The sequence below is a fragment of the Diabrotica undecimpunctata genome, chromosome 1, assembly GCF_040954645.1.
Source record: "Diabrotica undecimpunctata isolate CICGRU chromosome 1, icDiaUnde3, whole genome shotgun sequence".
In the NCBI taxonomy this organism is placed as follows: domain Eukaryota; kingdom Metazoa; phylum Arthropoda; class Insecta; order Coleoptera; family Chrysomelidae; genus Diabrotica; species Diabrotica undecimpunctata.
Genome location: NC_092803.1, coordinates 121,041,543 through 121,056,288, shown reverse-complemented (window position 1 = coordinate 121,056,288; position 14,746 = coordinate 121,041,543). Strand labels below are relative to the sequence as shown.

At 30.8% G+C, this 14,746-nt stretch overlaps 1 protein-coding gene across 4 annotated transcripts in view; it reads left to right on the top strand.

The window, feature by feature from the left end:
• The window catches only part of LOC140431243 (eukaryotic translation initiation factor 4 gamma 3-like), a 166,901-nt gene extending 152,701 nt beyond the window's left edge, over positions 1-14,200 (top strand). For all 4 annotated transcript variants that reach the window (XM_072519179.1, XM_072519191.1, XM_072519184.1 and 1 more), the window contains 7 exons: positions 789-939; positions 1,698-2,270; positions 3,303-3,523; positions 5,833-5,967; positions 6,592-6,811; positions 7,356-7,463; positions 9,070-14,200. In XM_072519179.1, the coding sequence (XP_072375280.1) occupies positions 789-939; positions 1,698-2,270; positions 3,303-3,523; positions 5,833-5,967; positions 6,592-6,811; positions 7,356-7,463; positions 9,070-9,161 (1,500 nt within the window). In that variant the 3' untranslated portion in view covers positions 9,162-14,200. The remainder of the gene's footprint in view (positions 1-788; positions 940-1,697; positions 2,271-3,302; positions 3,524-5,832; positions 5,968-6,591; positions 6,812-7,355; positions 7,464-9,069) is intronic.
• Positions 14,201-14,746: the final 546 nt, after the last annotated feature.

Sequence of the window (14,746 nt, the reverse complement as noted above, 5' to 3'; positions counted from 1 at the left end):
CAATAAGTCGTCGCGCATGAGCGGACACTACGTTGAGGCACCGGCTGTCGGATGACAACAAAGGCGTACCCCGCTATGCTGAACTGGTGATGGAGGGGATTCCTTAAGACTTTCTTTTAAATTAAATGGATGTTAATTGTGCGTCAGGCAGATTTGCCTAAACGGGCGTGTACAAAACGCTCATTTATACACGCCTTTTTAACAAGCCTTGTACCAGTATCATTTTAATTATACTTGTCCCCTAGACCTGAAGATAACCAGTAAACTGTAGTGGTCAAAACCGGTAGTAAGTTAATAAAATATATTGTAAGTCTATTATTTATTTCTACAAACCTGTTTGAAATGGACTCATATGTGCAACCAATTCATTATATAAATATAACAGTTGAAATATGGACAGCCAAAAAAACAAGTCCATTAAAAGTGTAGATTAACTGAGATTTACTGAACGAATATTGCCAATTGCAAGTATCTGTCTGCAGTAAGACAGATCCAACAGAAACAAAATAGAAGGCCCATTATATCTTGTATTATTTTATTAAATTATGGTAAAATGTCCAACATAACAATTGAATTTAATCTTCCGCCAAGTACCTCAATAACACTTTTAATATTATTGTTGGTGTGTTAAGGAAGTATATAAATTTCTGTGATGCAACAGAAGTGGTTGAAAATTCATTGGTCACTTCTAAATGAAACACCGAGGATACAACATTCATATTTATACAGTTAAATGTCAGGAAAATTTCGTAATTTCCGTAATACTTAATATATACTTTTGTTTTTAGCCTCTTGAGCCATCTCTTGGTGCTCCAAATATGTTCAAACAGTGGAACACGGGCGCTGGTTCTAACATAAAGCCAATACCACAAGTTCCTACCACTGCCAATATTTATAGTACTTTAGAAAATTTGGAATCCGAAAAACGTAATACCATAAGTAAGTATAGTTGTATAGTATATACTAGTATATCCACTATAATTGTGTTTTCGATAAAAAAATGTTTGATTTTGAATTATTGTCATTTTGATTTAAATTTTAAGCCGGCTTAAGAATTGTATTTCTTTAATCCAAGTTAATTTTCAAATATTTTTATTGGATGTATTTAGTTCCAATACTAACAAGAAAAAAAAAGGGATGAATGACTTGAAAATAGGAAATGGAAAGCCATCATTCTATCACCTAAACAATACTAGGTATTTATGCAACTATCAAATCATAACAATGGGAGAGGTTCTAAGAACAGTAACAAGAAATTGATATAAAATTAGGATATAAAACATGGCACACAGAATGAGAAAAGGAATATGAGGAACAAAAAATACAACAGAATGAGATGACATATATAGAGGCTTTTTAAAGCATGGTACCTAGACATATAAGAATAGAGAACTGAAATCCACAGAGGAAAAACAAAATATGTGGATGTTATAACTTTTAAACAATTTGATTATACAACAAAGATGGCAAGACTGAATATGAAGTATGTAATATAAAAATGCGACAAAAAATGAGAACATGGATAGAACCACAAAACCATATATGATACCACCATATATGATGGTATGGGTACATATGGACGGAGAACAGACATAATTTTATGAAGGGAACATGTGGAAGAAATCTGGGAAATTAACTAAAAAAAAGGATGAGAAACAATTCAAATATGAAGCATTAATTTTTCTTTTTATTTTCAGATACTCGCTATAGTCAAAAAGACTCTTATCATTCGAAAGGCGCGAGTATGGAAAGAGGTAGTTATAAATATGATAGTAGAAGTGGATCTCGGTCTGGCTCGCAACACCGATCGAAGGACGAAGGAAGAAATTCGTCGTCGTCGCAACGTAACATACCAGCAGCTGCACCCACTATGTTACCACCTCAATCGTCAGTTGCTCCAGCGCCGTCCGTTTCGGCTGTTGCAGCGGTTCCAGAAGTACAACTCAGCGAAGACCAACGGTATAGGCGAATACTCAATTGTGCGGACGAATACGTTAGCGGAAATAGCAATGTCGACGAATATTTCGCTGATATTAGTTCATGTGTACCCTTATCATACATCCCTAGTATGATTAATGACACATATTTACATGTATTAGAAAAATCTCAACAAGTGAGATTAAAAACGGGCGCATTATTTGCCAAGTTAGTGGGAATGGGTAAAATATCAGTAGAAGATTATTGTCAAGGATTGGAGGAATTGCTATCACAAGCTGACGATCTGAGAATTGATATTCCAAAACTTTGGGACTATTTAGCAGAAATTTTAGGTAAGTTTTTATTTTAGTGGATTAATAAATATTAATAGTTATGATATTACTTAATATATTGTGTTTTATCATAATTATACCATGTTACAATATCATGTTATATTAAGATTGAAACTAAAAATTTACAAAGTCTTAACTTAAAGTTTTCTCAAAATTATCAAATCCTTTTCCCTGGGAGTAGAGGTTAGGTTAGGTTCAATATAAGTGGGCACATTACAACCCTTTCACTCGACCTAAGAGGGTTATTGTGGCTCATCCCTAGGTTAAAGCTGTACTTTCAGCCTGGCCTATTTAACAAAGTCTATTATGACCATAGGTTGACACTTCTACACAAAGTCCTAGTCAGTTGCACAGAATGTGTTCCGCCATCTCGTCATCAGCCTGACAGAATCTGCAATTCACACTTTCTGTTAGTCTGATTTTGTTCATGTGCCCCTTGAGGCGACAGTGTCCTGTTAGGAGATCTACTTCTCTGTCCGTCATTATCTCTTTTTCAAAGGTTCATGTATAAAAGCCTTCGAGTGTTTAAGACCCACTTGTTTGTAGCAGTGGTTAGGTTTCATCTATTCCACCCAGTCTGATAATGTTTTTTTGGCTGTGCTTCTTGCTATGCCAACGACAGGTTCTTAGCCTATGAATGTTTCTTTTGCCCTTCCCCTGGAAGGTAGTCCTCTTTTTCATTCCCTTCAATACCAATATGGCCAGGCATTCAGACTACTGCGAAGTAGAACTTCGATGACTAATTTTCAAAGAATCTGTAAAACATTGGATTTTTCAATTTCACAAGTATCTCAAGATACAAAGGATTTTAGAATTACAATTTTATCCCTTTAACAGGCAAAATAGCAGGGACTTTTAATTTTGTATTTTTTTAGTAATAAGTGACTTTTGTGGGATATAATTTAACAAAAAAGAAAAAAATAATAATTACAGCATTATTTTGATACTAGTTCTTTTTAGTTTTATGTTGGTATATATATGTACCACTGAGCGTCCCCAGAAAAAGGTAACTACAATTTTATTTTGTTTCAGTTGATTTAATTACCGAACAAGTAGTCCCCCTTAAAAGGCTGCACAAATCGTTCAGTATACTCATTGAGCTGAATCAAGCTGATAAGTTGCTGGCTCCACTATTTAAACTAATTATTAGTAATAAGGGATCGCATTTCCTACATAGTCAGTGGCAGTTGTCAGGTTTGCAATTAGTCGATTTTATGGATACTGCACAGATAGAATCATTCATTAACGACAATGTAAGTATCTTATTATTTATACTCTTATTTTATAACTTTATTGTTTATTTAAAAGGTGGCTTCCAGCTTTTCTTTAGTTGAGGATCAAATTTGTAGGCAGTTTGTGGTGATAGATATTCGAGCAAATTATATTTTAATCATTCACATGCAGCAAAATTATCATAGATTAATGATTGTTTTGTGTTCGTTAAGATATCTAATAGAATGTATTTAATAACATCGATATTTATATATATTATATTTATTTATATACAATATTTATATAAAGAAAAATTAAAAAAAAAAGATAATATAAGCTAGACAGGGTTCAGCTCGCAGTGATAAGGAGAGAGGCGATGTACAATTATGTTGTTTTCACAAGCTATTTCGTAGATAGCATATTTCTTGAATTCAGGTATGTGTATCCTCGCGAGATTTATTAGTTGTACTTTCAACATGTCATCGAATGGTATATTTTTTTGAGAGAGCCAGTTGATAATGTCACCTTTTCGCCAGACAGTTGTTGGTGTTGGCTCCAACCGTCGACTATGGTATGACGCATTGTCCATAACAACGACATAATTTGCTTCAAGGTTTATTAGAATCTTTGAAAACCAACCTTCGAATCTTTGAGTGTCCATTTCCCAATGGTAATCATTGGTTTTCGTGGATTTGAATAGTAACAAGTAGTTGTCCAAATAACCCGAATCGCTGCATATATGTTATTATGAGCCTGTCTTTTACCCACTGGTGTTTTTTTAAACCTGTTGAAAACCCTTTATTGAAGGCTTGACGACGACTTTTAATTTCACAATCTTGCCATACCTTTGAGACAGTATAACCTTGATTCAGTTAATTTTATCTAAATAGTACACTCTCCCCCCTTCACCACGATACACTGATTTGCCCTAATGTTCGCAATAAAACACGTGATATTTTGAGTATTGAATCATCAGAATTTGTAGGACTTTCTTTAAGGTTGGGATTTCCTTCCGAAAAAAGAAACCCTGGAATTTCCTCTGAATAGCATATTTGGTGTCATCTTTAAGCTGGGTGCGTTTTCTACCTCTGGTTTCAATATTTCCAAGAGATACATTATCCGATTTGCCTTTACTTGGTTTAAATGTTTTTGAATTCCGTATACAGTTCTGATCGACACTTAAGTCAAATCATTAAGCAGAGTAACTTACTTTTATTCCTTTCACGGAGTCCACAATACACGTTGTGTATAATAGTTTTTCTCTCATCAAAAAGTTTTAGAATTTTAGAATTCGTTTATTTTGCCTTTCATATTGCTCACAACACTAAAATACGTGTTCACTGTTTCGACAATCTAATGAAATAATTAGACCGATTTTGGAATATTATCTCACACTGAAAGATAAAATTTTACGACTTCCTGTCTTTACTGTCGTGAAGACAAAAAGCCGTCTACACTCTCGATCGAAGTTCTTCGGACGAAGTGTCGAAGTGAAGTTAATCGAGGCGAGGTGACTCTCTACATACTCGTGAAGTAGAGTAATGTAGTGTGACACTTCGTATTCGAACTTCGGGCCTTTGACGTCGACGTGAAAAACCGACATAGAACGGAAGTTGAACGAAGCGAAGTCGCATGAAGTACCTGTCTACACTCTCGTACTCACTGCACTTCGATCAACTTCGCGAGTAGTATAGTGGCCGAAAGACTACTGTGCAAAAAATGTAAAATATTTACAATGGGCTTATCTGGGGCTTATGTGAGTCTTGTCCTGTTTACTTCGATAGCAAAACAACTTAATCCCTGAGTTGCCGGCTTTCATCGATAATCGCGGTGTTAGGGAGGTTTTACTAGTACCTACTAACATAAAATTATTTATTGTAAACAACCTAAATGTCAATAATAATCATATTCCTACATTAACGTGATAAATATTATAAACAGGTATTTCTTCAGTACAAGCAGCTTTGTCCTTAAATTCCTATGAAATGTTTCGTACGCCATTGGAAGACCGACAATAGCGCTGAAACTTCATGTCACTTTAAGAATTTACTGCCTAAAATTTTGATTCTCGATTATAAGATCTGTTAAATTTCTTAGTGCATGAAAAATAAAACCTTTTTATTCAATTATTTTCTCTGTATAAAAGTATAAATTTTTAACACCCTGTGTGCACTTGTTTTTTCATTATCGAAATATTACATAAATGCATTTACTACTTTGCATCTTTCAATATTTTTTAAGAATTAAAATTTTTTGTTATATGAATTTAAGTGGCGATTAAACACTTAATTTTAGCTTTAATTTACATATTTACTTTCGGAAAACCATATCAATTTTTTTTATATTTTAGCAATTTGAATTCTTGTTGGGAGGAGCGGCACCAGCAGTAGATCAGAGTCGATTATCCTACGATGATATTCAGGAAAAGTTGCTGAATTTCCTTAGGGCAGATAAAACTATTGATGATATCCACGATTGGGTAATGGTAAGTTAAATTTGAATAATCTAATAATATTGTTTTATACAAAATCTGAACATGTTTTTAGTGTAAATTCTTAATATATTAAGTCTTATAATTAAAAAAAATGTTTTGTGACTGATGTTATTTTATTCTTTCAACTATAAATGATGAAAAGGTAGGGGTGTAAAACGGGTCAACCACCTGAGCATATTACTGTTTATCAAATTACATCAAAAATCAAAAACATTCGTATATGAGAATTTAGTATATATCTGTAAAATAATTCTTAAGGTATTTAAAAGAAATTTTTAGTAGCCAATTCATACATTAGTAAATGCTTAGACAAAAGAAATTAAAAACACGGATATGTATAAACAGCAAAAACGACCTTTAACATAAAAAGACATAAACAAACTAAATGAATGAGAAGTAAACTGCGAAGTAAATACTACAGAAGATGTTTACAAATAGTAAAAAGGCACGTCTAGGCATTAATGAGACATTAACGTCTAGACATTTGGCTTACAATTTTTCAAACATTGTTAAACTTATGCTAAATGATGCAAACCTATATATATATATTTTTCATTTTTTGAGAATTTTATAAGTGTACTAAATATTTAACCATAACCATTTCTTTTCTTTTAGACAAATGTAGGGGAGAAGGGTGTTAAAGAAAATAAATTTATTAGGGCTTTGGCGATGGCCTGTTTTGAAGACTCAATAAACAAGAACAACAAACCCATTATCGACAGATTGGATCAACACTTTCCGTTGTTGCACAAGTATGTCGACAATAAACCTGGGTTTGAACTTGAATGCTTGTATGCCCTTCAAGCTCTGAACAATAAAATGGAATATCCTGGGGGTAAGCATTTGTCTTATATTTTTGAAAATTCTAACAATTTTGTCTCTTATGTTGATCATTATTTAAGTAATAGAGAAACATTTAAACCATTCATTTTTAGTAATATCTGCTTTAAATATTTTTTTATTTATAAAATATCTTTTACTATTAGAATTTTACTTAACCAAAAAAGTAAATAAAGGATACATAGATAAAAATAATATAAATCAACTTTTAACTGTGTGCATACACAGTGTGCAACTATGAAGAGAAAATGACAATAAATCCAAAATAAATTTTTGAAAACCTTAAGAGGACTTATGTTTTTCTATTTGGAAACACTGGCTCAAGTATAAACTAAACATTGCTAAACATCAAAATGAAAATTGTATATGCACATAGAAAATCAGAATAGAAAATTATATAATGTCATAACTCATAACTTGATATAGCGAGTCATATATACGTTATAAAAATTTCGCGTTATAGCAAAAGTTTTTATAATAAATTACAAAATATTCATATTTTCTTTAATTGATTTCACGTTTACTAACTTTGTTTTTAGGTCTCTTACTACAAATATGTGATAGAATTTATGAAGTAGGTTGTTGCTCTCAAGAGAGTTTTGTCGCTTGGGAACAAAGCGACGATCCATTAGAACAAGAGGGTAAAGGTAAGTTCAAATATCTGTATATTATTCACAGGCATAAAGTTTTTATTAACCATTATCAATTGATCAAAGTGTTACTGATGGAAAATCAACCCTTGATTTGATTGCACATTTTTTTTAATTCAAATATTGTTTTCATTAATTGAAATTTTACCATTATCACAAGGATTGCTATGGTGATGAAATATTACCATAAATGACAATGTAACCGATATAATTTTGAATACTTCAATAGTTCCCAAGAAAAAATACACTGTTACTGCTATGATCATTACACTGTTACACCGTTCAACATTTTCCTATTCCCAAACAGCATATTTGTCTCTGTTCTGCCCCTGACTGCTCTCAGTCTTTTCTTCTTTCTTCATCCTACATATTTTCCAACAAAACGGCAAAATAATTGTTAATTAAATTAATTGTGTTAATTAAAAAAAACAGAAGAGTTTTATGGTGTTACTAATCTATCAAAAACAGACAGGTAAAAAGACATTACCTTACCAAAAAATATGACTTAAATATAAGGCTAAAAAGATTATCACATATCATTTTACAATACGATCAGCTGGATTTTTTCACGTTGTCGTCATTCAATTTACCAAAAAATTCGAGCCAAATTTACTTCGGTTATAAGAATTAAAAAATGGCTAATATTTCGATGAACGTTTTTATATTATAATTCTTTTTTATTTTGTATATTGAATTGTGAAAACTGAATATACATTTATGAACGTGATTTTTCAACTTTCGCAAACCTATAGCTTGTTGAAACACCAAGATCAGAGAGTTTTGAGCCATAATGAGTATTATTCATACAAAATGACTAAAACTGAAAAACTCATCAAACTAAATTGAAAAAAAAATGTACCTACAAAAATTAACGCAACAAAATTGAAACAAAGAACTAATATAAAATAAATTGAAAGATAAAAAACTTCTGAGCTGGGGAAAAGCACAATTTAATTTAAATATTTATTAAAGCATCGTTACGATCATAAAATTAATTCTTCACTATCAGACTTTGAGCTACTCTACCAATGTCACCATATTGTTTTCTCTGATATACCACTTTTTAATAATTTTATGAGTATGTCACACATTTTTTCCAAATTGCTGTCTTAGTGCCTCTTTCCACATATTTATAACAGTACTATAAGAGTATAGTATCTCTACCAATATACTTATTGTAATATAACTTGCAGTTTGCCCAAATTATTTCATTAGCGTTGAATTAAAAGTGCTAAGGAGGTAGTCTCAACACTTGACATGACCGTTTTCTCTTAGTAGCTCATCAATTCTATACACATTCTCTTCTCTGTTCGTTTTTGCAATTTTTAATAATTTATGTTTTGCGAGTTTGCCAAATTAAAAGATAACAAACATTTTAAAAGTGTAATATTTAATCCAATGTGTATGTCATATATGTTCAGCTCTTCGCCCTATATATACATTGTGGTCATTGCATTTTTTCGCACTTCAGTCAGTTTAACAACTCGCAATCTACACATATACGATTTTTCTTGTACATGACACAGACCAGACCGTTGTTGGTATGAGGAAATTTATTTAGGAAACCAGTTTATATAGTACTGACATTTTTTTTTCATTTCAGGTGTCGCTATGAAGCAGCTAACGTCATTCTTCTGTTCATTGAAAGAAAATGATGATGATGACGATTCGGGATCGGATCTGGAAGCAGATTAGCGGTTAATAAGTGTGCCGGTGATTTTGGCGCCTATATAGACGGACTACATTAAATTAAAAAATTATAAATATATAATTAAGAGCAACTCAACGAGTGATGAGATTGACTTATCGGCAAACATAAACTCTTAGTTAAAATTTATACAATTGTTTATATTATATATATATTATACATATTTAATTATATACTATATATGAAAACTGTTGTGGAATTCTACGTGAGTGCGGGAAAAAGAGAATATCAAGTGCCCTCTGAAAATAAAAATAGAATATACAATGCGAAAAAGACAAAAAAAATTTTTAAATTTAAGTACAGACTCTGTGAACGCTCATCAGATATTTTCAAGAGGAAACGAGAAATGTCAGTGTAGTTGAAATTGGGCTCAGTGTAGTGCGGCTTCTATTTTTATTTTACAGGATGTTTCGAATTTGTTGGAACTGTCGATTGCGCTGGTCTACTTCAAAATACCCCTCCCGATGCTTGCGGATTGTATCAAAGCGAACATTATGTATACTTTATTGTAACTTATGTTAAAATATATATTGTGAAAGTGTCCGTTGACGCGTAAATTTGTCTGAAAGCAACAACTGCGTCAAATCAAAAATGTTCATTCTCGCTGGTAGAGTATTGTTTTTTGATGTTTTAATAGCCAACAGCTATGCAGGTATCTAAAACAATAGTTTGTGATTTGGTGACAGTTTAATTATGTTAAGATTTTTTTGCGTTCTAACGGCACTTCTCTATATACAAGATGTGCCAAAAAGCTTTTTATAGTTGATTACTTCCAAACTTTTAATACTTTATATATTATCAGAATCGAAACGAATGATCCTTTTTGGCACATACTGTAAGAGTATAAGTATACAATAAAACTTGGGGCATATAACTAATACCTATTGTATAACATAATGATGGCATAAAATACTACAAAAAAGTTGACATGACCATCAATGTTAGAGGTATGACAGAGGCATAATTTTACTTTGTTTGATCATTTTTATGTGTACGAGTTTTGCATTTATATCTATAGAGTTCTATTTGAAATGTAAACATTTTTAAGTAGTACTCTAGTATATGACGTGTTGATAATAATTGATTTCTTTGAGTTTTATTTTATCTCGGTTTTTAAAAAGGTCGACAGTTTCCATCTGAAGTTTCTTTGTACTACTTTTCACTTCCTGCTTTAATTTATACATATGTATTTTATATTTAAATAATTTTTATTGTTTATAGTAATATTGTTTTAGAGGTAAAGAGTTCTTTGGTCGTCGCCAATTACTGGGCCCTAAGATCTTGTAAGTTTTAACAGTGGTATTCTTGGCATTGAAAATGTCCAATGCCATTATTTTTGTTATCGATCGATTTGTTATCCTTTCGTAGGGTGGTAGTATGCCTTTATTGACTCTCCACTATTATCATCCCCAGATTGACATAACTTAATACAAGTGTGCTGTGGTCAATGCAACTGAGCTTATCAAACGATATTTAACATTACCTTTGCTTGAATCACCCAGATGAGTAACCACTACAAATAAAAATTAAGTAGATAATATAAAGTTGTATATTTTTAAATTTCAAAATCTACTAAATTTTCGATATGCTTTTTTTAAATGTTCCTGTACCTTTTTTATTAATAAATTTTTATTATACGGAGCCATATATTGCTTCAAATGGGAATCATCTTTTTAATTTTTTACTTCAATTCACTTTCTTGGTCACATAAGAACAGATGCTTATGTATTCTAAATACAGAATATAATCCTCGTTTTATATTTTTCTTAAAGGCAGAGAACATTATATTTGCATAAAAATGTAAATAGAAATTATTATTAAGAACGGATATACACTACCATAAGTAAATTTCAAAATTATAATAGAATGCAAGCTGTTTGATCAATTTCAAAATGTACAACTTTGCTAATTTGGTTGATTCTAATATGATACTAACTCAGTCAAAGGAGTATTCAATATCGATATTTGTTTTCACGTTAGACTTTGTTGCATTTAGAGGCGCATTTTATATCTTATATCTGTATACTGTACTAAAAAGTTTTTCTATATGGCATGTCTCGGTCAATTTCTCGATAACTTACCGGAAGGTATATTCTTAATGACTTGATCTCGTACAAACTGACAGAGTTTATGCCGTACTGATTAACATAAGTATAGTATGTACATGTTTTTAACCAAGAATTCCTTTTTAAATTGCAGCGGACAAATCTTGAAATACACATTTGCAAAGGAAGTGAAATATAGCAATAATATATTACTCCATTTTTATATAACATTTTAAAGTTACATATTATTCATAGTAGTGGTCATGTTTAACCTTTTGTTGTCAAAAATTTACAGTCTTATCAAACATTTAGGTAAGCGGAGAGCAAAACACCTTCAAACATTTTTCAATTTTCAAAACAAGGTATTCAATAAAAGAGCAATACTTCAATGTGATATATGATATTGTTCTTATACACTCGTTATCTAGGACATTTTATTTTTAAAATTTTGAAAACAGTATCACATGACCTCCTATTTTTCAATCGTAATAACGTAAATAGAAAAACAAAAATGCCTGTCTCTTTTCAAGCTGGAAACTACTGTCTATCGAAGGGATATCTATTAAGCCAAAAAATTATATGCACCCATTTTCTCAACTTATGTCAAAACAGTAATATTCATAATGATTTACTAGAGTCTTATAAATAATTGATCAACAATCTCATTGTTTAAGATGTTTCAATTGTTTCATTGTTTTTAAGACCTTTTAAAAACTTTTATCTATTCAAACTGTTGTAAGCCAATGTATTTTAATCAGTGTATCAAAAATGCATTTTCTTCTTTGTATATTTTTATTGTAAATATTAATTCCTCTTTTCCAATTTACAAAATTATCTTTCCATGAAAAAACTACTTCGATATCTCTTTACCTATATATTATGTCTCATTCTGTCTATTTTTGTATGTATGTATCCTATTGTAAAGGATGTTTGGTAGTCATAATCTTCCAAATAGTTTTCCGTAATTGCATGGTATAATCCCCTGGAATCACGATAACTGAAAGGGAATCGGATTTTAGATCTCTACGGTGGTCTCCATCAATAGTTATACATCAGGTTTGATCACGTTTTCTTTTGTTTAAGTACCTATACTCAATTTATCATAGCTAAAAGTAAAAAAAGTCAACAATATAATACAAAGAAGTGGAAATAAATCTGCTTAACATACCTCGAAACACATCAAACATATATGAAATTCCAGAAGACATACAACACGATCCACACTCTTTTTGCATAAGAGAAGGAACCTGTAGTTCTTTCTATATATAAGAACATGCAGGTGATTAATTTAATTACTAAAGAATCTCTCAGTGGAATCAGCACAAAACAATGAAAATATATTCTTAAATACTTCTCAAGCTCTCCTGTTTCTAATTTTAAGAAACTACTTTACAACAAAGACAAATTATAAAGTTTGCATTTGTATATTAAGTTTACTGATCAAATACTGAAATTCTGGTCAAATACTGTAAATAAACAAATCATGGAACAACGAAGGAAGCTCAACCATTTTCCTTATAATGAATACCAATTTAAACGTAATCTCGCGCACAGTTAAACATGACATTATGGCCTTCGATACAATCCGTCAACAAAAGGTTAAAAATGTTTTGGTCAAAAGTTATTTATGCATTTTATCTAGTAAAAGTCTTCTTGATTTTGTTTGGTGTATTCAGTTAACTTCCTTTTAAAGGCCAATTCTAAACAATGTCTGTGATAGTAGAATAACGATTATTCTTAAAAGTCACAAAGCATGCGTTATTTGGTGAGATTGCAACAATCTCAAATCGAAAGCAGATAGTGTAGTTTGTAATTATACAAAAAGTGTTGTGTATTTTGATAATTGCTTTCATAGTGCCAAATTGTCAAAATGAATGAAATGAAATTTTTATTGGTATCGAAAGAAATTTGATAATAAGCCGCAGTAATTTGTGGATTTGCTTTGAATGAATTTATCATATTTAGGTTTTAAGTTGGTCAATATTGTAGTGGATTTGAAACGTGCAATTAAATTACAATACTTATTTTATACTGTAATTTAAATAAAGTAACAATTCTGTACATCTTTTATTAGTCATTCAGTTACTTCTTCTAAATAGTTTCTTCTAAATAAAATTTTGCGTTATTTCAATGGTGAATTTTTCATTTCATGATGCTATAAAGATATACAGGTGGAATCAACTCTGAAAACAGAGTGCGTCTTCATAATATATGTACTTGTTCTTGTACAATTTCGTGAATTTTTATTCATACTATTCGATTATTAACTTCAACACAAAACCACTGGCCAAATACAATACCATTAATTCAGGTTTAAATCAAATTTCTCAGATATTTAAGGCAAATTTACAAATTACTATAAATTTATTTTTATTGTTCTAAAACTCATAAAGTTATACCGAGTTTAATTTGTTTTAAACCCCCTTGTTCTGAAAAATTAATTTCCGATGCAAAGACCTACTTTTGCATATATATTTTAAATTTTTCAAAATATTTTCAATCTAGTATCAGTTTGATATTATGCTTATAAAATTTTTTGTAGACGAAATTTACGAACATTCTAAAAAATACTTCCAGAGGAGAAAATACAGTATAGCTCCAAGAAAAACTGACTTACTGGAAAAGTTCTAGTTACTTGTAGAAATATTCCCGAAAAGACATTCTACTGCTCTACAGGATTGTCAATACTGTTAAGTTATATATATTTGAATAGGTATAATAAAATTGTTCTGTATAAAGAAATATGTGCAGCTGCACATTTCAGTTTTGGATAATCAAATTTCTTGGTTATATAGAATGTTTATTTATGTGAAGGTGAAGATAATTTTGGTATGATCTGAAACTGTTTTGAGCGACTGTTGGCTAGTCAGAAAATGATCGTGTACGAAATATTGTATATATTTTTTTGAAACATATACAGTATTTTTCTGACTGATGATTTGTATATAGACTTCCTCCAAAATAAATGCGTTTAAACAGAGTGTTTTCCACTGTTAGTGTTTTATTATACTTACCTTTTTCACTAGTATGAGTACTAGTATACGGCAATAAACACAATTAATTGTAATAAAAATTAGATTTTTTGTTTAGTTTGACGTTTTGATTTCCAATCCGGAAATAGTTTTCAAAAAATCCTGAAATAAAATTGCTTGGGAAATTAGTTTGGTCCATAAATATTATTTTCTTACAGTGTTTATTATAATTCATTGTGATTTATTCCCATGTAAAAAGATTAAATGAAAACATGCTACAAGAAAATAGCTTCAGGACCATAATGCATGTTAAATAAGAAATATAATGTGACATGGACTACAGTACCTGATTGTAAGCGTTCCGCTTACAGTAATATTAAGGAATAAATCGATATAATTTTTGTTTATTAAATCTTTTTTTAAATAGCGCGAATCTGAAACAAGATAGGATCTTCCCGTAGCGCAAATACTTCGTGGTCGGGCATAGCGTATTTGGAGAGTTGAAATTGGAATTTGAAAAATAATAGGTAATTTCAATATATGTTACCAGTGTCT